Below are 22,919 nucleotides of genomic sequence, written 5' to 3' on the forward strand. Positions count from 1 at the left end.
AAAGAAAGAAAGAAAGAAAGAAAGAAAGAAAGAAAGAAAGAAAAAGAGTGACCCAGATTGTGTGAAGTCCCTTTCTAGTACTAGTGTAAGTATCATATTTCCCCTCAGTCTTTTATTTTCTCTGAGACAAGTCATTTAAGTTTTCTCAACTTGAGTTTCCTCGTCTATAAAATAAGGTTAATACCACGTATCTCATAAGGTTGTTGTAGGGATTAAAAGAAATAATATGTTAAGCTCTTTGTAAACCTTAAAGTATCACATACACACTATTATTGTTTTTAAATTAAAAATTCCTAGATGCTTAAAGCAATAATCAGTTGATAAACATCCTGGTTATCTTCTTTTTAACACATTCCAGCTTTTAAATGTCCCTCCTAAGATAAAGTGCCCAGAATTGAACAGGTGTTCAATAGGTGTCAGATGAATAATATAGAGTACAGTGGAACTATCAGCCCCCTTGTTCTGGACTGTAGGCTTCCATTAATCTGACTTAAGGTGAGGTTAGTTTTGGGGGTATGCCATGTCATAGTCGATATTTTTAAGCTAATTGAGGATGGACTCTGGCTTCTCATTCTTTGGTAGTTCTTCGAAGGCATGTTATGTTCTCAAAAATGCTGTCAAATATTAAGATTTAATCACTTCTATAATCAAACCTTGAAAGAGTTCTACTTAGCAGAACTTCTCTTAGTTTGTTATATTCTCTTAGGAGAGGAAAAGCAAGGGGGTGTACATCTTCAGACACTGTCAGAGGGATGGAATTGGGAGATTGACAAGGGCTGTGTCAAATTTGTCTACTGACATTTTATGACAGATGGGATTTTTTACTTTTCATTCAGATGTTAGGATGAGCCAAACAACCTAGATGCCAAACTGCAACTTTACCCATGGGAAAATCTTCAGGTTGAAATTTTGGAAAATACTTTAGCAACAAGGAGATAATGAAAAATGGCAAATACCTGAATAGCCTAAATCTTGAAGCCAGTAACTTTTAAACAGTTTAGGGAGTTATGTCTTTAGGAAAGTTGCTATGATAGTCCATTTTAATATCATATTATTCTAATTCTTGACAAAGGGACTTCTTAATTTTTTTTATAAAACCACCCCAATCACATATTCCACAAATGAAAAGAGCCCATCCATGGCCTACCTGTCTCATTTCTTTGTAGTTGTGATGCTTAAAATCCAAGTCATCTGTAGTTGTCATTTCATTTCTTCTGTGATAATAGTTATTAGGATCTAAGGGAAAAATACAACTTTTTATTTATTCAAATAAATCCAACAATCATTTGAGTGCTTACTATGTGCCTAGCCCTGTACTAGGGGCTTTTGTGGTCACAGAAGAATTGCAAGATTTTCGTCCTGGCTGTTAATAAGCTTTTGTTGTTGTTTAGTTGTTTTTAGTCATGTCCTACTCTTTGTGACCCCATTTGGGGTTTTCATGGCAAAGATACTGGAGGGGTCTGCCATTTCTTTCTCCAGCTCATTTTACAGAAGAAGAAAATGAGGCAAACAGATTTAAATGACTTGTCCATGGTCACAGAGTTAATAAGGGTCTGAGACCAGATTTGAATTCAGGAAGATAAGTCTTCCTGACTCCAGGCCTAGCACTCTATCCTCTTCAGTACTTAGCTGCCCATTAATAAAATTAGAGTCCAAATTAGAAGTTGGTAAGGAGGAGGATGGGGAAGGTATACTAAAACAGAAAACAAGTATTATTCTATGGTACTTAATTCAGCATGAAAAGTCACCAAAGAGGAAGAATCTTCATTATAAACTTATAACATCAGTGGCTTAAAGAAGATATTGTTAATCTTCTAAACAGCAAAGTATTTTTAGCAAACTTTGAGGTGTGGCTAAAATATCATGATTAACAGCTACATTAATTTTTCTGTTGATTGTGTCAAAACTTGAAACATTATAGAGACTCTTTAATGAGATCTATAGTCCCTAAAATATTTCAGTATAACTATCCCTGTAAAGAGAAACAAACAAATAAATAAAATACAAAAATCTAATCCAAAATTGAACTAGAGGAAAGCAGGTTGGATTTTCTTTATAAAATTATATTGTTCTTTATGTCCCCAAGTTTTGTTTTCTGAAACAAAGTTCCTCTTTTTTGTGCAACTGTTGTCCAAAGAATTAAAAATAATCTCCTAAGGGCATTTAATCAGCCTCCAGTGAGTGTAAGCTGTAACACATTGTAGCACCAAGCACTCTAGCATACCCAGCATGGCTGATAGCACAGGTTCTTAGATCTGCTTTTCTAAAGGAAAGCAACTCAAAATGCATTAACAATCTTACTTTAATCAATCAAACATACTTTATTTACCTAGATGAGGGGGAAAAAGTTAGCACCCTGAACTTCAGAGAATACAAACAGAAGTTAGAACATAACATAACACAATTCAGTAGACAGGGCTTCCAGCTGTTCAATGATTACATCCATATCTAGTTAGTTTCCAGAGAGGGAAGCACCAACATCTGAGTTTTCAAAACTGTGGGGCTCAACAGCTGCCCAGAGTCTAATCTGCTCAAATCACACAACTCTTGCCAAAGTGAGCCCCAAAGCAAAACCTCAAATCAGGGTATATGTAACCTTCTCCTGGGTCAGAGAATGTCACAACCCTCTTGACCCACTACCCAATCACAAAGTATCAAGGTGTGGACATTCCTGAAAAACAAGCCTCCTGACACAAGCTTTATGTGACCACATTCAGCCTATTAGGAGGCAGAATATATTTTCAAATCAGGGAAGGTTCTCATAGTCACTTAAGTCTATCAAGGGGCCAAGGGACAGAGAAGATCTTCAGATTCCCATTACCATAATTTACATATACAATGAAGAACTGATGAAATAATGGTTAGAAGTATGCCATCATACAATCAGGATATATGATCAGGATATATCTATCTATCTATCTCTCTATCTCTCTATCTCTCTATCTATCTATCTATCTATCTATCTATCTATCTATCTATCTATCTATCTATCTATATGTCTGCTTTGTTTCCTTTGCCTGGTCATGTGGCCCCTCAGTCACTTGACCCCTGGGCTTTTTGCCACAGTAGGACTCTGCCACCAGACAGGGGAGCTTTTGTCCCAGACGCTGGGGGTTTTCTCAGCTGCTGGAGCTATTAGATGGGTGCCCTCTCTGAGGTCTCCATACACTCTGGCAAGCTGGACACACACCCCAGGACCTTTACCCTAGACATCAATACAGATCCAAGGAGTTTAAAGCAAGAGCAATTACCCCTCAGACTGTTGTTTGGTCCCCATACACTCTTTAGGCCAGGAGCTGAAGCTGCCACATGGTGCTGGCTGACTGTTCTGGTGTCTCAGCGGCTTCTCACCCCAGGGGCAAAAATCACGCACTCCCACTTACTGGGTCCCAAAGTCCAGACTGCACTGACCTCTCACTTTGTCCTTCGCATCTATGTCTTGAAAATTCTGGAAACGGCCACAGCTGCTGCTGATGTGGAGTCCCTCTGGCGGGGGCTGGTCAGGTCTGCCCTGGGGCTAAAGCCTCAGTGTGGGGATGGGCTTGACTCCCAAAGTGCTGCACTGGCCAATTCCTGCCTGCCTGCCAGGCTGTCCTCAGTAGGAGATTAGCTTCTCTGTGTCATTTTGTGGGTTCTGCAGCTCCAAAGTTTGTTTAGAGTCCCCTTTTTACATGGATTGGGGAAGGTGGAAGCTGGAGCTGTGGGGAGGTCCTGCTTCTACTCCACCATCTTGACTCCACCCCAGTTTATACTCTTAAAGTGTTGCCCTGAAAGCTGGAACATTAATTGATTTACCCAGTGTTTCATGTCTGCTATATGTCAGAGATAGGATTTGAAGCCTAGATCAACTCTCTATCTATTACATAATGATATTTCTGCAACAGAGGTTGAGAGAGAGAATGTATACCAGTGCTTCTCTCCAAACAAGGACCAATTTTACATATTTAAGCAATTTATACAAGATCTTCATAGCTAGAATCATTGAAAACAAATCCATAAGTTCAAGAAAGAAATATATTAGCTGAGGAACAAAAAGGAAACAAAAAATTTAAGGACAGTCTGAAAGTGTCCTAACATTTATGCTGTCTTTATTGATTGCTACAAAGCCTTAGACTCAGGTTTGTACTCATGGATTTGTCATGTACTGCAAATAGATACAAGCATGGTGAGAATACTAGTGTTTGATATCCACATGGAAAACAGCTTTTTATTTAAGATACACCATCAACATGATAATGTTATGAAAAAATGATATAAAACAAGACAATTGATGTGAATTATCTCCATGAAGGAAACATAAGCCTACTGTTCTAACCCAGCTAACAGAGAGAAAGCAACAACATATAAATGATTTCTTAGCTGGACTGGCCCAGTGGTTCTTAGGATATAGAAATAAAGCAGATCGTAATATGTCTTTAAGTCATTTACACTGACAAAAACGTAATGATTTCTGATGTTAAAACATTTGAAAATGGCTACAGAACCCACAAAATGACACAGAGAAGCAAACCTCCTGCTGAGGCCAGCAAAGTACTGTGGAAGCCGACCTCAACCCCTGAGAGAGCCAGAAGCCTTAGCTTCAGGGGAGCCCTGACCAGGCACCAGCTGGAGGGACTTCAGATCACCAGCAGCTGTGGTGGTTTCCAGAATTATCAACCCATAGATGCTAAGGAAAAAGTGAGAGGTCAGTGCAGTGTAGACTTTGGGACCTGGTAGTTTGGGAGTGTGGTCAGCCTTTATACCCTGGAGGGAGAAGCTGCTAAGGTGCTGCCAGAGCCGCCACCATGTGGCAGCTTCAGCTCCTGGCCTGCAGATTGTAGGCAGAACCAGCGACCTGTCTGACGGGGAATTGCTCTTCCTTTAACCTGCTTGAATCTAGATTGTGGTCTAGGCTGGAGGTCCTGGGATCAGAGACCAGCTTGCCAGAGTGTGTGGAGGCTTCAGACAGGGCACCCAAGTAATATCTTCGGCAGCAGAGAAAACCCCAGCAACTAGGAGGAAACTCCCCTGTCTGGTAACAGACTCCTACTGTGGCAAAAAGCTCAAAAGTCAAGTAATTGAGTGGCAATATGAGCAGGCAAAAGAAGCAAACCAAGCAGAGAAATCCAACTTTACACTCCTATTTGGGGGACAAAAAGGATCAAAGAATGGAACAGAAGGAAGACAGGGAAGTCAGAACTCCTGCACCAAAAACTTCCAAGAAAAATATGAGCTGGTTACAGGCCAAAGAGGACATTAAGAAAGATTTTGAAAACCAAATAAGAGAAGTGGAGGAAAAATTGGGAAGAGAAATGAGAACGATGCAAGAAAATTATGAAATGAGAGTCAACAACATGACTGAAGAAAATAGCACCTTAAAAATAGACTAACTCAAATGGCAAAAGAGGCTCAAAAAGGCAATGAGGAGAATGCCTTAAAAATCCATATTTGTCCGATGGAAAAAGAATCTCAAAAGCTCACTGAAGAGAATCATTCCTTCAGAATTAGATTGGAGCAAATGGAAACCAGTGACTTTATGAGAAATCAAGATACTATTAAACAGATCCAAACAAATGAAATAAATAGAAGGCAATGTGAAATCTCTCAGTGGGAAAACTAATGACTTGGAAAATAGATCCAGGAGAGATCATTTAAGAATTATTGGACTACCTGAAAGCCATGATAAAAAAAAGAACCTAGAAATCATCCTTCAAGCAATTCTCAAGGAAAATTGCTCTGATGTTTTAGAACCAAAAGGCAAAATAGAGGTTGAAAGAGTCTACGGATCACCTCCTGAAAAAGATCCCCAAAAGAAAACTCCTAGGAATATTATAGCCAGGTTCCAAAATTCCCAGATCAAGGAGAAAATACTACAAGCAGCCAGGAAGAAACAATTTGAATGTTGTGGAAACACAATCAAGATAACACAGGATGTGGCAGCTTCTATACTGAGGGATCAAAGGTCTTGGAATATGATATTCCCCGGGGGAAAAGGAACTGGGATTAATCACCTACGCAACAAAACTGAGTATTACATTTCAGGGGAAAATATGGTCATTCAGTGGAATAGAGGACTTTCAAGCATTCTTGATGAAAAAACCAGAGTTGAATAGAAAATTTGACATTCAGATACAAGAATCAAAAGAAGCATGAGAAGGTAAACAGGGAAAAGAAATCATAAGGGACTTTTCAAAGTTGAAATATTAACATCCCTACATGGAAAAAATGATAATTGTAAGTTATGAAACTTTTCTCAGTAATAGAATAATTGAAGGGAATAGAAATGTATATATATATATATACACATACATACATACACATGTATTTCTATATAGGAGGATATATGGGCATATGAATACATATGTGAATGTGTGTATATATAGGTACATGCATACATTGATAGAGGGATCAGGACAAATTTAATGGGAAGGAATGATACTTAAAAGGTGAAATTAAGAGGTGAGAGAGGAATATAATGAGAGGAGTTGGGAGAGACAGAATGGGGTAAACTATCTCATACAGAAAAGGTAAGAGAAAATGGTTACAAAGGAGGGGAAGAACAGGAAGTCAAAACGGAATGGGTCAACCTATTCTCAGTGAATTTGCCTTAGGGACAGAATGACATACACACTAAATAGCCTATTTCACCCTACAGGAGAATAGGGGAGAAGGGGATGAGAGGGAGGGTGATGGAAGGGAGTGCAGGCTGTGGGGAGGGAAGTTGGAAGCACCCACTTTTGAAAAGGGATAGGATCAAGGGAGATAATAGAGCAAGTGGGAGCTGGGATAGGAGGGAGGGAAATATAGTTAGTCTTCTACAATATATCTACTATGGAAATGTTTTGCATAGCTACACATGTACAACCTATACTGATTTGCTTGTCTTCCCAGTAAGGGTGGGTGACAAGGGAGGAAGGGAATGAATCTGGAATCCAAAGTTTTAAAATCAAATCTTTTAAAAAAATACATGCACACACACAAATATACTGTTGCTAATATTATTTTTAAAAATATATAAAAATGAAAGTATAGAAAAAAACATTTGAAAATTCTGACATTTCAAATTCCACAGTAGGTTGTTATTTATAAAATGTTTTATATTGATTTTTAATTTGATCCTTATTACAATTCTGGTACAATAAATATGGTTTTCATTTTATACATTAACAAACACAAATAACTGAGGCTCAGAAAAATCAGGCAAATTGCACAAGGTTGATAGCAAGTAAATGGTAAAGATGCGATTCCCAAATAAGTTAGCATCTCATTTTACTAAAATGTTTTTCTCATCCGAGGAGGAAATTAGCTGCTGCAAAGCAGTCATCATCACTTTCATTTACTGGCCATCAACTTTACAACCTCATATTCATGGATGAAGCTTTCACTTATGCATAAGATTACTATTTTCAAATAGAATAGAGCATTGGTGATTTCAGAGAGAGAGAGACAGAGAGAGAGACAGAGAGACAGAGAGAGAGAGAGAGAGAGAGAGAGAGAGAGACAGAGAGAGAGACAGAGACAGAGAGAGTCTTCAAAGGCTTACAGAAAGCACATTGTCCCATCCTTATGAGTTTTATTTTCATTGTTGTCATTTTTTTTTATTTTAATCTGGGACTAGGTCTTCTTTTCTGAGGTAACTCTGTAACGGACTGTTTGCAAACATCCAGACCAACAACAAAGGAAGCAAGCTTCCTGATGTTGAAAACTGGCATAGATCCAGAGGTATGTGGCAAACGTTTGAATGCCCCTTCCTCTTGTTCATTTCAGAGGATAGCTGAGGAGCCAAGCTAATATGGGTCAAACTCTCTGTGAATCATTTAAGCCATGATGACCACTACAATTATTTCTGAGCATCCTCTGCGTACTTCAAATTATTTATGACACATTCCTTATTCTGCCTCATTGAATTCTTATGACATGAACCACAATGAATAATTCTACTTTATAGAAAGGGAGTTACCACAACAGAAACTCTCACTGTTCGGGCCAAACTGGAAAAGCTTTAGGACACTTCTATAGACCCTCTATGTGTCTTTTGCCAAGGAACAATCTAAATAAGGGTGGGAGGGTTCACCACCAGGGTTTAGACCACAATATGACAAATTGTTCTGGCTTCAGTCAGTCAGGAAGGCTGAATATTAAAGGTATAGAATGATCGCAATCTGTGTATGTGAAGGAAATAGCCACTCCAAGAAAATCAAAGAACTGCTGAGGTGCTGAAGTAAGCAAGAAGGTGGGAAGGGGAATAAAACATGCTGTGGGTGAGGGTTAGATTAAATGACATCGCAGGTCCCTTCCCTCTCTGTGATTCTACAAAAAACAAAAAGAAGACACAGAGGGTTACACACACACATGTGTGTGTGCATATGTGTATATATACACACATATACATATCTATGTATGTATATATACTCCCGGTTATTCTTTCATCTCCCAACTCCAAGTGTTTCCATTGGCTGAACCCCACGCTTAGATTACTCTCTGTCCTCATCTCTGCCTCCTGGTTTCTTGGCTTAAAGTTCTATGTTTTGCAAGAAGTCTTACCCAGTCCTCTTCAATCTTAGCAACTTCCCTGTGAGACTATCCCCAATTTATCTTGAATATATCTTGTTTGAACACTTATTTGCATGTTGTTTCCCCAATTAAATCAAGCTCTTTGGGAATAAGGACTATCTTTTGCCTTTCTTTGTCTCCCTAGTGCATAGCACAATGCATGGCACATTGTGGGTAGATGCTTAATAAATGCTAGTTGATTGACTATAAGAGTGAGTACTATTTATCTGTAATACTTTATATACATTAAGTTGCTTTATATTAAGACATGTTTTGTGTTATTGATACTAACCCAGCAACTACTGTATCTTGCTGTTATTATAAACATTGGAATTTACCATGTAGGATGAAATCTGAGATTGTGAATTTGGCTTATGATTTGAGATGTCACTTTTGATCCTGGTAAAAAGTGTTTGTGTTGACACATCAGGAGTTCTCATTGAAAAGGAAAATGCCATCAGCTACTTAAAAATAATGCTTCCTACTCCCTACTCATGTAAAATCATCTCTAGGCAGATGCAGATTTCTGGAAAGGTTGGGGTTGCCAGCCTTGTGGAGGGAATGGTAGAATCCCCCAACTCATTTCCTCTTTTTGTGCTTTTCCCCTTTTAACAGGAAAGTCTGCAATTGTAACATCATGTGCCTGGTTGTTAAACCCCTTGAACACTGTGAAGTTGTGATGAGTAAATTGGCTATTCCAAAAATATTTTTGCCATTTTATCTTAGACCAGCCTGAATTTAGGAAGATCTGTATCTATATTCCTATGAGAGTACATCCTATAACTTTCAGATCCACACAACAGCAGTTTAATACTATTATAACAATGATGTATCTTTCCTCTTATAGTGAATGCCTCTGCTACATGAATTAGCATTAGAGTCAGCCTTAAGATATATTGTGGACCAAGACAGAGGACCTTACACACTCCATTTAATGACAAAAGTGACTCCATCTTTAAGTTAGCCTTCATTTCAATATGAAGGAGCAGTCAAATCCACTGCTTAGCATTTATGTTTTCCCTCTACCCTACTTTTTGTACAGAGTCATCCAGAGGGAAAAACAGATCTACCTCCATTCTGAGAACCCAATGTCAATGACAGATTAATAAACTAGCTAGTTCCTGTTGCTTCGAGGCATCAAATTGCCTTGTCCCCAAACAAGTTGAAATGGACACCATTTGGTCCTTCTTTTTTAATAATTCTAAATATCTTCACTTTGTCAATTCATTCTCATTTGCCTCTTTCCCCTTTTTGGAGGACTGGAGCTCAGGGCACCAAACTCCTCCCAAAGACATCTAATATAGAGGTCTTATAACCTTCCTGGTAGCCTCATTTTCCAACCACTCTTCTTCTTGGTTTCCAATCTATGGAACAAGATGTCCCATCAGGGACATCTTCCTGGTTGCCTATCACTATCTGTTTCAGTCCGATTTTTTATGTGTGGTCTTCCCCAATTAGATTGTGATCTCCATGAGGGCAGGGAGCATCACTTTTTCTTATTTGTATTCTCAGTGCTTAGTTATTGCCTAGCTCTAAATAAATGTTTGTTGAATGGAATTGAATATTCTTGTCAGAAATGGATTGTAGGCAGAACTACTTGTTTTAAAAGTATTGTCTTTGCAAGACAACCAAGCTATAACATCAAAAAGTTTTTACTGACTTGTACTCTTGAGTTATGGGGCCCTTTTAGTCACAGCGAGCATCTATACTATATAGTATCTATACTATATAGCAGGAACTGTGCTGGATGCTGAAGACAAAGGCAAAAAGAGGAAACAATTTTTTGTCCTCAAAGAGCTGACATTATAGATGGTAGAAAAAGGAAGGAACTGAACAGAACTCTCCCAAATTCACCTAAAACAGCTATAAATTAATACCTTAAAATGAATTTTTAAGTGATAGAACCAACAAAAAATGGGGTGAAATAATATTCAAGCACAAGATAACTTAGAATATTGGCAGGAAAGGAAGCACAGTTCAGTACAAGCAGCATCCAGTCAAGCCAGCAACCACCACTTCCACCCTTTCTCCAGTCCTAGGACAGGCCAGTAATGAGGCCCAAGGGTCTCGGATGTAACCTGTCACTGAGGCCCTGCAGTCCCACACAAGAAGTTTGGAGAACTGCCCCTTTGGACCAGTACTTATTGTCTCAGGTCGGGGGAAGGGGATAGAGGAAGGGAGAGAATCTGGAACTCAAAATTTAAAGAGATCTTAAAATTGTTTTTACGCATAATTGGAAAAACAATAAATATTATTTTAAAACGATTTATTAACACAGGAGCAGAGCCCAACTTTAATATAAATGTCACAAAATAGGCAAGAAAACAAGCAAAAAAACTCCAAACTAAACACACACACACACAACCTGATCATAGAAAGTTGCTATGCTGAAAGGGAAGATCAAAACACAAACTCAGAAGAGGACAACAATGTCAAAATATCTACATGTAAAGCCTTAAAGAAAAATGTGAACTGGTGTTAGTCACCAAAAGAGCTCCTTCTAGGAACTCAACAAAGACTTTAAAGAGCAAATAAGAGAAGAAGAAAAAATGGGAAAAGAAATGAGAGTGATGCAAGAGAATCATGAAAAAATATTCAATAGGTTGTTAATGGAAACACACAAATGGGGGAAAAACCCAACACCCTGACAAAAACAATTTCTTAAAAAGTAGAATTGGCCAAATGGAAAAGAAGGTATAAAAGCTTACTGAAGAAAATAAGCTCTTAAAAATTAGAATGGAGCAAATGGAAACTAATGACTGCATGAGACAATAAGAAACAATAAAACAAAATCAAAAGACTGAAAAAAGAGAAGAAAATGTGAACTATATCATTGGAAAAATAACTGACCTGGAAAATAGATCTGGGAGAGGTAATTTAATAATTATCATGCTACCCAAAAGCCATGATCAATAAAAGAGCCTGGACCTCATATTTTAAGAAATTGTCAAGGAAACCTTCCCTGATATCCTAGAAACATAGTATAAAATAGAAATGGAAAGAATATACAAACACCTCCTGAAGGAGACCCCAAAACGAAAACTTCCAGGAATAGTATAGTCAAATTGCAGAGCTTCCAGGTCCCAGAGAAAAGCTACAAGCAGTCAGAAAGAAACAATTAAAATACCATGGAGATAGTCAGTATTGCACAGCATTTAGCAGCATCTACATTAAAGGATTAGTGAACAAAAGGCAAAGGGAACTGGTATTACAAGTAAAAAAATCACCTACCCAGTGAAGTTTCAGCTCAAAAAAAAGGATATTCAATGAAATAGAGGACTTTCAAGTATTCCTAATGAAAAGACCAGAGCTGAAAAAGTTGATTTTCAAATATAAGACTCAAGAGAAGCACAATAAGATAAACAGGAAAGGAAAAACAAGGGATTCAATAAGGTTAAAATGTTTGCATTCCTTCACAGGAACATAATACTTAAAACTCTTAAGAATTTTATCACTAGTAAGGCAGTTAGAAGGATTACATAGACAGAAGACACATGTGTAAGTTGATTATTACAGGATGATATTTTAAAAATAATAGGTGCAAAAGAAAAATGTACTACTAGGAAAAGAGGGAAGGGTGAGGTAGAACAGAATAAAGTATCTCCCATGAAGATGTATGAATGAGCTATTATAGTGGAGGAAAAGATGAGGAGGGTGACAATACTTGAACCTTACTGTCATTGGAATTGGCTCAAAGAGGGAATAACATATGTGATCAACTGGATATAGAAATCTATCTTTACTCTGTAGGGAAGTAGGAGAGAAGGAGGATAAGAGAAATAGGGGGGCACTGATAGAAAGAAAGGTAGACTGGGGGAAGCAAGCAAAACACTTGTACATATTTTCATATGTATAACATATTGAATTGCTTATTGTTTCAGGGAGGGGGAAGGGAAAGGAGAAAGGGAGAGAATCTGGAACTTAAAAAAACACCTTAAAATTGTTTTTACATGTAATTGGAAAAATAATAAAATATTTTTAAAATAACAAAAATGAGTTTGCCTTCTATTCAGAAAATATAATGAGTACATAGACAAGTAAATACAAAAGAAAAAATAACTTGAAAAGGAAGTACCAATAACCAGAGGAATTATAAAAGACTTCTTTCAGAATGTGGAACTTAAGCAGAACTTGAGGAGAGGAAGAGGCAGAGAGAGGGAAAAGGAGAGACATAAGAGGAAAAGGAGAGGAGGAAGGAAGGAATGAAGGTAAGGATGGATAGAAGAAAGAAGGAGCAGATGGAGGAAGAGGAGGAAGGAGACATTTCGGGCATTAGGGACAATCTATACAAGAGCATGGGAATGCAAGATGGTATTAGAGAAAGGGAATATTACATAAGTCAATGCAGATGAAACAAGAAGGTATGATTGAGAATAATATTCATTTACCCTGGCAATTGAAATCTGAGTCAAACTGTGAAGGGGCTTAAATACTAAACATAATAGTTTAGGGAACCAGGGAGACTGAAACAGAGAAGTGAATTGGCAAGAAATGTTTTTGAGGAATATTAGTTAGCAATGCAGAGGATAGATTGGGGCAGGGAAGGCGTACACGGGGGTGGGGGGTGCAGGACAGATGTAGAAAGAAATAAAATCATTTTTCTAAAGTAAAGAAGTTCATATACATAATAACTTACATTTCCATGTCATTTTAATGTTTATAACAAGTCTTCTTCATAAGAACTTGGCAAGGTAGGTAGTGCAAATTTATCAGAAACCCCATTTTACAAATGTACATGACAGAGAACACATTTTAGTATAAATAAGGTTTATAGGGAATGCTTTTTGTCATCAAAAAAAAATAAGTGGTTCAAAGAAAAACTTGATGGGGGATTGCATACCAGGGCAAAATGACATAGGAATTTAGAAAAAAAGGTAGTAATTCAGGTTGAGCAAAATACTGGCAATTTTTAAAAAGAATTTTAATATGGTAACACAAAAATGTCCTGCAGTGAATTGGGACAAGATGTTTTTAAATTTTCTACCAGTACATTTTAAGGGGAAGTAAATGAATATTTTTATCATTCATTTACACTCAATTTATCCACATGCTATTTTCTAAAAGGTATTTGACACCCAACAAGCCTCAGGAACCTCTTTTAGAAGTCCTTTCAAGCCTGTTTCTTTGAACAGAAGTCATCCTTACAAAGTACTTGACAGAAATTGAATAAAAATGGAAAATTCAGTACAAAAAGACTCCAAGTTTGGTAACATTCACCCATAGATGATACCAATTATTGGCTGAGGATTATGGACCTGGCCGTGTGGCCTGCCTTTACTGTATCCCCCATACAAATTAAAAAAAAAATCTCCATCAAGCCTTCCTCAGTCAAACAGATTCTTATTCTCATTCTCTCTCTGTGTCTCTCTGTCTCTCTATCTCCCCTTCTTTCTTTCTTCCCTCACTCTCTCCCTCTCTCTTTCTGAATTCCTAAAGCACAGACACTAGGCACTTAATATTTCATACTGCTAGGATTTTTTTTTTCTTATTCTTATTTTTTCAGTGTACATGCCCATATCTTGAAGCTTATCTCAGGGAGGGGCTGGGACTTTCTTTCCTCATCAGAACTGGGTGGGTGAATTCAAAGAGTTGACAATGTATTGTCAGAAGGCTGAGGCTGTTCTAGAAAATTAGAACAGTCCATTAGGCAAATTCTTGGTCTTTGTAGTTTCTTTACTGAGCAATTTTGGAGAACTGCAGAAGAGGAAGGCAGGCCTGAATAGAATAGTAAAGACCAATGAATGGACAATAGGTCAAGCTGAGCCCAGAGAAACCTAGAGGGTGACAGGGAAGGGGCTAAATTCAGATTAAAATAAAACCAAGGGTTTTTTTTTTTTTCCAGAGGGAGTTCATACTGGAGGTACACTCTACTTGATCTATGTTCTTAATAAAAGGTAGATACAGAAATACACAAAAAAATCCAGATGCATTCTAACCCTCATTGAAGTAGGATTCTGATCTTTCTTGTTCTGATTCAGTGCTCTTATTAATACAGTGAATAGTTATTTGCTGTTTTTATCACGCTGCTGATACATAGTGCTCTAAGAATTCATTAATTCGGGGCGGCCAGGTAGCACAGCGAGTAAGAGCACCGGCTCCAGTGTTGAGAAGACCTCGAGATCGAATCCGGGGCTCAGACACTTAGCACCCACCCAGAAACACCTGGCCGTGTAACCTTGAGCAAGTTACTTAACCCCAATTGCTTAGGGGCAGCCAGGTGGCTCAGCAAGTAAGAGCACCGGCTCCAGTGTTGGGATGACCTGGATCAAATCCAGGCTCAGATACTCAGCACCACACCCAGAAATAACTGGCCGTGTAACCTTGAGCAAGTTACTTAACCCCTATTGTTTAAAAAAAAAAAGAATTCATTAATTCAGGGGTGGCTAGGTGGCACAGTGAGTAGAGTGCTGGCCCCAGAGTCTGAAGGACCTGAGTTTGGATATGGCCTCACACACTTAACACACACACACACACACACACACACACACACACACACAAACTAGCCATGTGAACATGGACAAGTTACTTAACCACAGCTGCCCTAAAAAAAAAAAAAAAAAAAAAATCATTATTTCATCACTGTAGGGAAGTCCTCATTCAGCACAAACTCAACTCTTCCACACCATAATAAACTATTTTTCATGAATTGCTGTGGTCACAAATATTTATTTTATTTGGTCACCATTTTTCTAGTTCTGTACCTCATTCATTCATTCATTCAACTAATAATGATTAAGTAATTAATGTGTCAGGCACTATAGTGGGAGGTAGGCAAGAAAGACAAACATAAAACAAATCTTACCCTCTAGGAGCTTATACTTTACTAGAGCAGGGGTAAATTATCTAAACAATTAAATACAAAAAAAAAAAACATGTATAAAGTAATTTCAGAGGCAGAGAGAGGGAGAACAACTTGTGGGGGGGGTCACAAAAGGAGGTGACTCTTGAGTTGATTACTGGAGAAAGATAAGGCTTCCAGCAGGTAAGGATGAAAAGTATTAAGATGAGGGGTTAAAATACTCTGTCCAAAGATACAAAGATAAGAAATGGGACATTATGCAAATCTTAGCTAGGCTTAGCATCAGGCAGTCAACATCCCATCTGTCATTGGACCTCTTCAACTGTTATTCTGCTGGCACAGCTTCTGAGAATTCAACATTACATTCAGACTATGATGAGATGACCCAGTACATCTTAGTAGAACTTAGAGATTGTATGCACATAACAGGTACTTAATAAGTGTTTGCTGAATTGAATGTTAATGATCAATAAAAATTTTATGACAAATGGTTAGGTCCATTTGATCAGGGATGTTCTGTTCCCTTAATGAAAAGATAGACCAAAGATTTTATGGTCCTCTCCATTATTTGGCAATTCACTTTGGAGACACCCAAGGCCAGTGCTACAGAATGCAGAGATGTGGTCTTTATCTCAACAATGTTGGACTTTATTGAGTATATCCTTATCTTTCCTATAACTTGAATACCAAGAAGTCCTGTATCTAAGTTCTTCTTTGTTGTTCATTCATTTCAGTCATGTCCAACTCACCATAACCCTATTTGGGGGTTGTCTTGGCCAAGATACTGGTTTGCCATTTCATTCTCCAGCTCATTTTTACAGATAAGGAAACTGAGGCAAATAGGGTTAAGTGACTTGCCCAAGGTCACACACCTAGTAAGTGTCCAAGGCCAGATTTAAAGTTACAAAGATGAATCTTCTTTACTTCAGGCCTGGCCCTCTATCCACTTCACCACCTAGCTGCTCCAAAGTTCTTCTAAATTCTTTGAAAATAATAAAGTTGGGCCAGAGTTAGGGAAACATGGACATAAACATAAGATGTGGAACTTGAAGGGTCTGAATAAGACTCCCAAGTTAATCAAAGGCCCTAAGTGACCCTTTGTAATTACCCTCTTCCAAGCCACTCTAGTCTCCTCACAATAATATTTACTTGAGAGACCTCAAGGTAGGGCACAGAAAGAAGAAAATAAGAATATAGGATGGAGAAATGAGTGCTGAGGCTGAAACCATGGGACAGCCAATTAACTACTCCCTATAACCTTTGATGCTGAGAAGGGAGAGAAGGGCAAATGCATTGGAGGGATAGGGTAAACCAAGAAGAGATCACTAAAGGACAATCAGAATGCGCCTTGAGGGTAGAGACTGTCTTTCTTTCTGATATTTATATTTCCAGTGTTTATCACAGTGCCTGGAACATAGTGGGTTCTTAATAAATGTTTATTAACTGTCAGTTAACAAATGGTAGATGAGACAATAAGGGGTGTTTGTGATATAAACTGGGCCCCAAGAGAAGGCACAGAGTCATCTCTTGCCCCTAATCACTAACAATTCATGTCCTAAAATTTAACTTCTGAAAACCAATATATTTCTTCATCATACATTCACATAAATATTTCCCCCTGGAAGGTTAATTAATTTGGATTATAGCATCACAGATTTACAGCTGGAAGGAACTTCAAAGGACATTTAATCCAAAATTTACAGATGAAGAAACTGAGGCCTAGAGGTTAAGGATTCGATCCTTCTGACTCCTACTCAAGCAGTATTTTTATAATTATGCTTCTAAAGAAATGCCCAAATTAGTAGGTTATGAATAGAATTTTTTCAGGTATTACTTAAACTGTCTATAAAAAGCATAGTTATCCCTTCCACATAACAGGGGTTAGATGCACAGTGCCCATGGAATCTAGAATATCTGCACAAATTTTTGGCCCTTTATTCTGGAGAAGAACTGATTTTTTTCCTTTTTCTTTTTTGGGGTGTTTATAGTACCTTATTGTAAAATCTGGGTTAAGTATTTGATCATAGGCCCTGTGTCATCTGCTGGCCTTGTGTGTCTGCAGCTTCTGTAAAACTCCCCCCAAATTCCCATTTAATTTCTTATGGCAACCCAAGATATACTGAAACCACAACGGGGAAAGTCGGGATGTGGAATGGATAACTGTATAAAGAGAGCTGACCTGGGAGCCTAGAAAACTTGTGTTCAAATCCTCTCTTTCTCACTTATACTTTGAGACCCTGGGCAAGTCTCTCATTGATTCAGACATTCTAAAACACTTATTTACAGAGAAAATGTCACTTTGCATTGGGAGATGGAGTTTCCTCACCTGAGAGTCCCCCAAATAATTGTTGTCCTTTGTTCTCAAAGAGGACCAGAATGGCATCCCTATATTCCCAATATCAACAAGAACCAAAGGGCTAGTTCCTGTGCGAACAATCAGTTGAGAAATCTAAGCGTTTGAGTTACATAAGGTTTTTATTGTAATGGGGTCTGACCTGAATCAAATAGCCCAGGAGGGCCAAAGGAAAGCTATCGAATTCTGCTGTACCCATTTCCACTACCGTCTTGCCCAGTGGCTCTGATGATCAAATGAGGTATTGTAAGTAATAAAACACAATACTGTTGTGTTGTTATTAATGCAATCTCCTTCAAGATACATTTGGAGAGGGATGTTGTTTGTTCTTAAGGATTGATGGAGTTAGCTCCTGAGCTCAGAGAGATAACAGCTGAAATCTTCAATATGAAGCAAGACAAAGAAAAAGGGAAGCAGGCAGTATCCGTCCTGACTTTCCTGTTCACAGGAAGCTTAATCCTAAGGATCACAGAGATCAGCAGTGCTCATTGATTAGTTAGAAATTACATTTCAGGGAACCACAGAATCTCAGAGTTGAAAGAGATTTCACAGGCTACCTGGTACGAAACATACCTGAACAAAGAATCCCCTTGGTGACATGCCTGATCAGCAGCGAACCAGCTCTTACTTGAAGGCTTCCCCTGAGAGGGAGTGCATGTCTCTCTGAAGGAGCCCATTCCATTTCTTTGTAACCCTAATGGTTACAAAATGTTGGCTTTTATCAAGTCTAATTCTGCCCCTTTGTGACTTCTAGTCATTTTACCCTGGAGGGTAAAACCTTCTTCTAAACAACTACCTTGCAAATTCTCAATGGCAGCCAAACCAGCTCCTGCTAAATGATGATTCTAGACCAAAGAGCCTTCCCTTTACATGTCAGTAACCCATGGCTTTTACCTGTCCTGGTAGCCCCTCCACTGGATGCCTCCTAATTACCAAGGGAATTACTACAATAAACAAAAAATTAATAAAGATACGTGATCCCAAGATGTAAATATATCTGACTAGGGCCAAGGCAAAAAGGAGAAAGGGGTGGCAGGGAGGAGATAAGAAACATTTTCATGCACTGTGGGCTAGGGTTCAAGTTTGCATGGGTCTTTGAAAGGATCAACAGAGTTATGTTGGGTTTGGAGCACACACTGATCTTTATAATCAAGTGTACAAGTTGCTGCCTGTCTCCAGGGGGCCTGGACTGTAGGAGTGATGGTCAGTGGGAGCTAAAAGACACAAGCAGACCATAGGGTAAAATAGAAACCTGCCTCCAAAGAACTCCATCTATTAAAAGAATATCCCAGGTAACCCTGTTGAAAATAATGAATATTATCCCAAGTCAACATGTGATTATCCTCATGACAAGCCTGTCCCTATTGAGAAAGGGAAAACAGAAACAAGGAAATCATAGACTAAGAAGTGGCAAAGAGGTCAATCAAGGTCATGTCCATCTTGATATTGCTTAATTAGTGTCAGAGAAACCAAGCAAAGAGCTATAAAGATAGGAGCATACCTATCTGGGTTTATTTATTAGTGTCACTGTTTCAAATAATTCTTATCTCACAAACTCCCCAGAGGGCAATGTTGCTCATATGAATTCAGGAACAGCATTTGATTCCCTTGGTTGATATACATTCTTTAGGCAGCAACATGGCCAATTTGCAGTAAGATTGACAAGAGAAGCTGTCAGGAAAAAAAAAGTCTTCTCTATTATGCTGCTGTTTTTATAGTTCCCAAAGAGAATCTAGTCTGGGCACTGTGGCCCACAAGGGAAATCTCACATTCATTGTAAGGACATACAGATGTTTTTTTTTTCCTAGCCAAAGCAATCTGAGCTGAGAAAACAGATCTTGCTGCCATTGACCAGGCATTTTCTCCACAATCGAGGGTTAGTTCTACCTGGATAAGTAGAGAAAGGAGGACTTCAAGTGGGGTGAGATAACAAATTGCCCTTTTTCAATCAACAGGACATTTTGCAGGGCCCAAAGATGCAAAGTACAGTCCAAATTCCAAAATGGCATCCAGTTTCATCTTATCCTGCCAAGTCAGGGACAAGCTTGTTATCCACGGGCAGTGGTCATATAAGGAATATATTATCTAATATAAATATAACACGAATATATGGTCTAAGTTTATAAGCATCTAATAATCTAGCAAGACCTATTTTTCATCTAGTTCTTTGTTTGGTTTTATTTTCCCCAGTAACATGGTCAGTCCAAGTGTTTTTGTATTTCTTTGCATTTCACTGAGAAGTCTTTGTCGTATTATCATTGCAACTATTTCAATGTGATTTTCCAACAAGAACATTTTGAAAGCTTTACCATTAGTAAGATATACTTCATTCATTTGGACTTTTAAGGGTTTAAGAGGAGGGAAGGAGTCATATCAGTGATTTTTTTTGGTATAGGGAACTCCTGATAAAGGAAATTACTCTCTAATATTGCAAATTGGCTCCTGTTCTACTTATAGTCTTTGAAAATTGCCAGGGCTTTTCAGTGGCTAAGTGACTTGCCCTAGATCATGCCACTAATATGAGTCAAAGATAGTCTGCTTATTATCTGCTATGCCACTCTGCCTCTCACTTAGAGCTTATATAGAATATATCCCATGCCAGAGGCCAACATGTTCCTTTAATGAAAGTATATGTCCCTGATTAACACCTCTATGATGCCTATATTCAATATATTATTGAAAAAATGATATTTAAAGTTGCATCTTCTATGGGGTCTTATTTGTGATTCTGATATAAATGTAATATACAATAGGTGAGGAGGGTCTTCAAGACAATGTCAAAAGAAAGCCTTAGAGTTTGAATTTGATTTTTGAGTCACAAATATTCTTAAAAACAACACATAACCAATATAGTGGGAAGTCTACATTTTCTATATTGCATTCAGTTTTGTAACTATATAGAGATGGGCTCTACTGCAAAGCAAAACAAAATTTTCTCAGAAAGCCTTCATCAAGCATGCACTTGATGTATGCTTAGATCACTTTTATAAAGATTTTATAAGTAAAGAGAAGAAAGATTTTGTCAATGTATTCTCTTTTTCTTTGGTTCATCTTATCCATTCTTCAGACTCTTCCCCTGTTAGAGGTCTCTTAGGGTTCAGTCTCTAAATGCTTTGAAAACTGAATCCTCTTCAATATAGATGCCTTCTGAATGTGCTTGGTCTGGCCCAATATCTCTCCTCAGGTTCAACTTCTTCAATGACATTTCCGCTTTCCCATACGGGACATCAGGCAGAGATATGGCAAAGTGAAATATGGTGTTTCCTTGGTTATTTCTGACTAAGACCAGGTCACTGTGAAGAATTCTAGAAGTTTCACGGATACTCTCAACAGATTTCTGTCTGGTGACACCCAAATTAAGGAACAGAATCATATGTTCATATCCATATTAACATAGGTTATGAATGAAAAGAGAAGGTAAAGAAAAAGTAAGACCTGAAAGGAAAGATAGAATCCCAGAATTGGAAGGGATCCCAGAGGTCATTTAATCCAATCTACACCTAAACAGAAAATTCCTTTTATAAACCCCAACAAATGATCATCCACCTTTCCCTGGAAGGCCTCTAGGGATTAAAAGAAATGCAACACAATGCAAAAATAGCCTTACACAGAGCCATAATTTCTTTGAAACTCCCATATATATTATTCCCTGTTCTGTTCTCTGGAGCCAACTATAACAAGTATTTCTTTATCCCTAGCACCAGCACAGTGCTTTAGATAAGGTAGGCACCAAACACATGTTTTTGGTGACTTGAAGTCCCACTCTTTATTCCTCCAACACCTTGAGCCATTTTGAGCCCAAGTGAGCCCTTAGTCTGCAATGGCCTACCTAGAGGATGATGGAAAAACCATTATATTCACCAAAGTGGAAATTCCTCAACTTCTCTCAGAGATTCCTCTCATTAAAAAAAAAAATTTCTCCCATAGATGTCTCCTGGCACATCCCGTAGACAGTGCTTCTAACACACTGACATTTACAGGTTGCTATACTTTGCATCTCTATCTTGTCTGCTACTGTTTCTTCTACTACTAATTATAGCCATTTTGGTATATACATACCCCTTACTCTGGGCAGCACTTCGTAACCCCAAGAACTCCCTGTGTAGGGCAAACTTCTGGGAAGAAGTCCTAAGTGCTATTTTTGCTTTTCTGCTCCTATTCATCTATCACCAGTCTCTTCTCCTCTCTTTGGTTTTTCTTTATTACTCTCCATGTCCACCACAAAAGCTAACTACCTGGGAGAAAAAAAGGGAGGCCTCTAAATGTCATAACATGTTTTCTGATTTGAGAAAACAGAACTAGTCAATGAAAATCATTAAAGGCCAGTGGTTAGAATAAACAACATGAGACTCTAAGAAGGCAGAAAAATAGAAATAGCTCAGACTTTAGAAAAATAGAAAAAAAATACTTTCCTATTCTTCCAACTATGCTTCCTCCCTCAACAAGAAGTAACATGTCTATAAATCAACACACATATCCCTTTGCCTCACAGATCCCAAGTTGCCAGAGTCACTGCCAAAGTACCTTACAAAGGATAAAATTTGTGTGTGTATACACATGCATATATTATATCTATGTAAAATACATACACATAGGTGTATTTTATATATACATACATATATATAATGGAATGCAAGCTTTCTGATGACATATAGATATTATTTTTCCTTTGTTTTCTTTGTAGCCCCAACACCCCCCAAAAAACGCCTGGCATACAAAAGGTATTAGCTTGAATTCACTTCACTCTCAAACTCTAGTAGCAATAACTACACTCACTAGGTAAGTGGCTAAGTATAAATATTGTATTTTCACAAATATTTGCGCTTTTGAATTTGACAGGATTTGGCTGTAAATTGAATCTGGATGGGAGAGATTTAATCCAAATTTAAGCTTCTATAGAAGTTTGAAATTCAACTCAGGAAAATTCATAAATGACAGATAGAAAGAATATATATGACACATCTCTATAATAGATTCCCTCCTCCTCCTTCTCCTCAGAGAAATGAACAAAGAAGTTGGGGAAATTGATTTCATCATGGGCTCAGTGGAAAAGAGGAATATTTCATGAGGCATCTAGTCATCTCACCTTGCTGAGCTCATAGGAAGTTTATGCAAAGTAGGCACTTTAAAAATAATTGGAGTTTAGGTGCCTACATCTGTCATGGAGACCAAAGAAAGAAATTCTATGAAGAATTTGAAAAAATTCTCCAAATTATGAAATGATAAAAACAATGC

General features: G+C 38.0%; 1 protein-coding gene across 1 annotated transcript in view; it reads right to left on the minus strand.

Annotated features, from left to right (window-relative positions):
- CPXM2 (carboxypeptidase X, M14 family member 2) overlaps positions 1-22,919 on the minus strand; it is a 261,915-nt gene that overhangs the window by 77,507 nt on the left and 161,489 nt on the right. The window contains exon 7 of the mRNA XM_069099170.1: positions 1,148-1,236. Within this exon, the coding sequence (XP_068955271.1) occupies positions 1,148-1,236 (89 nt within the window). The remainder of the gene's footprint in view (positions 1-1,147; positions 1,237-22,919) is intronic.

This window comes from Petaurus breviceps, unplaced genomic scaffold (assembly GCF_028583685.1).
Source record: "Petaurus breviceps papuanus isolate PSGF00001 unplaced genomic scaffold, PetGlider_PUasm1.0 37, whole genome shotgun sequence".
In the NCBI taxonomy this organism is placed as follows: Eukaryota; Metazoa; Chordata; class Mammalia; order Diprotodontia; family Petauridae; genus Petaurus; species Petaurus breviceps.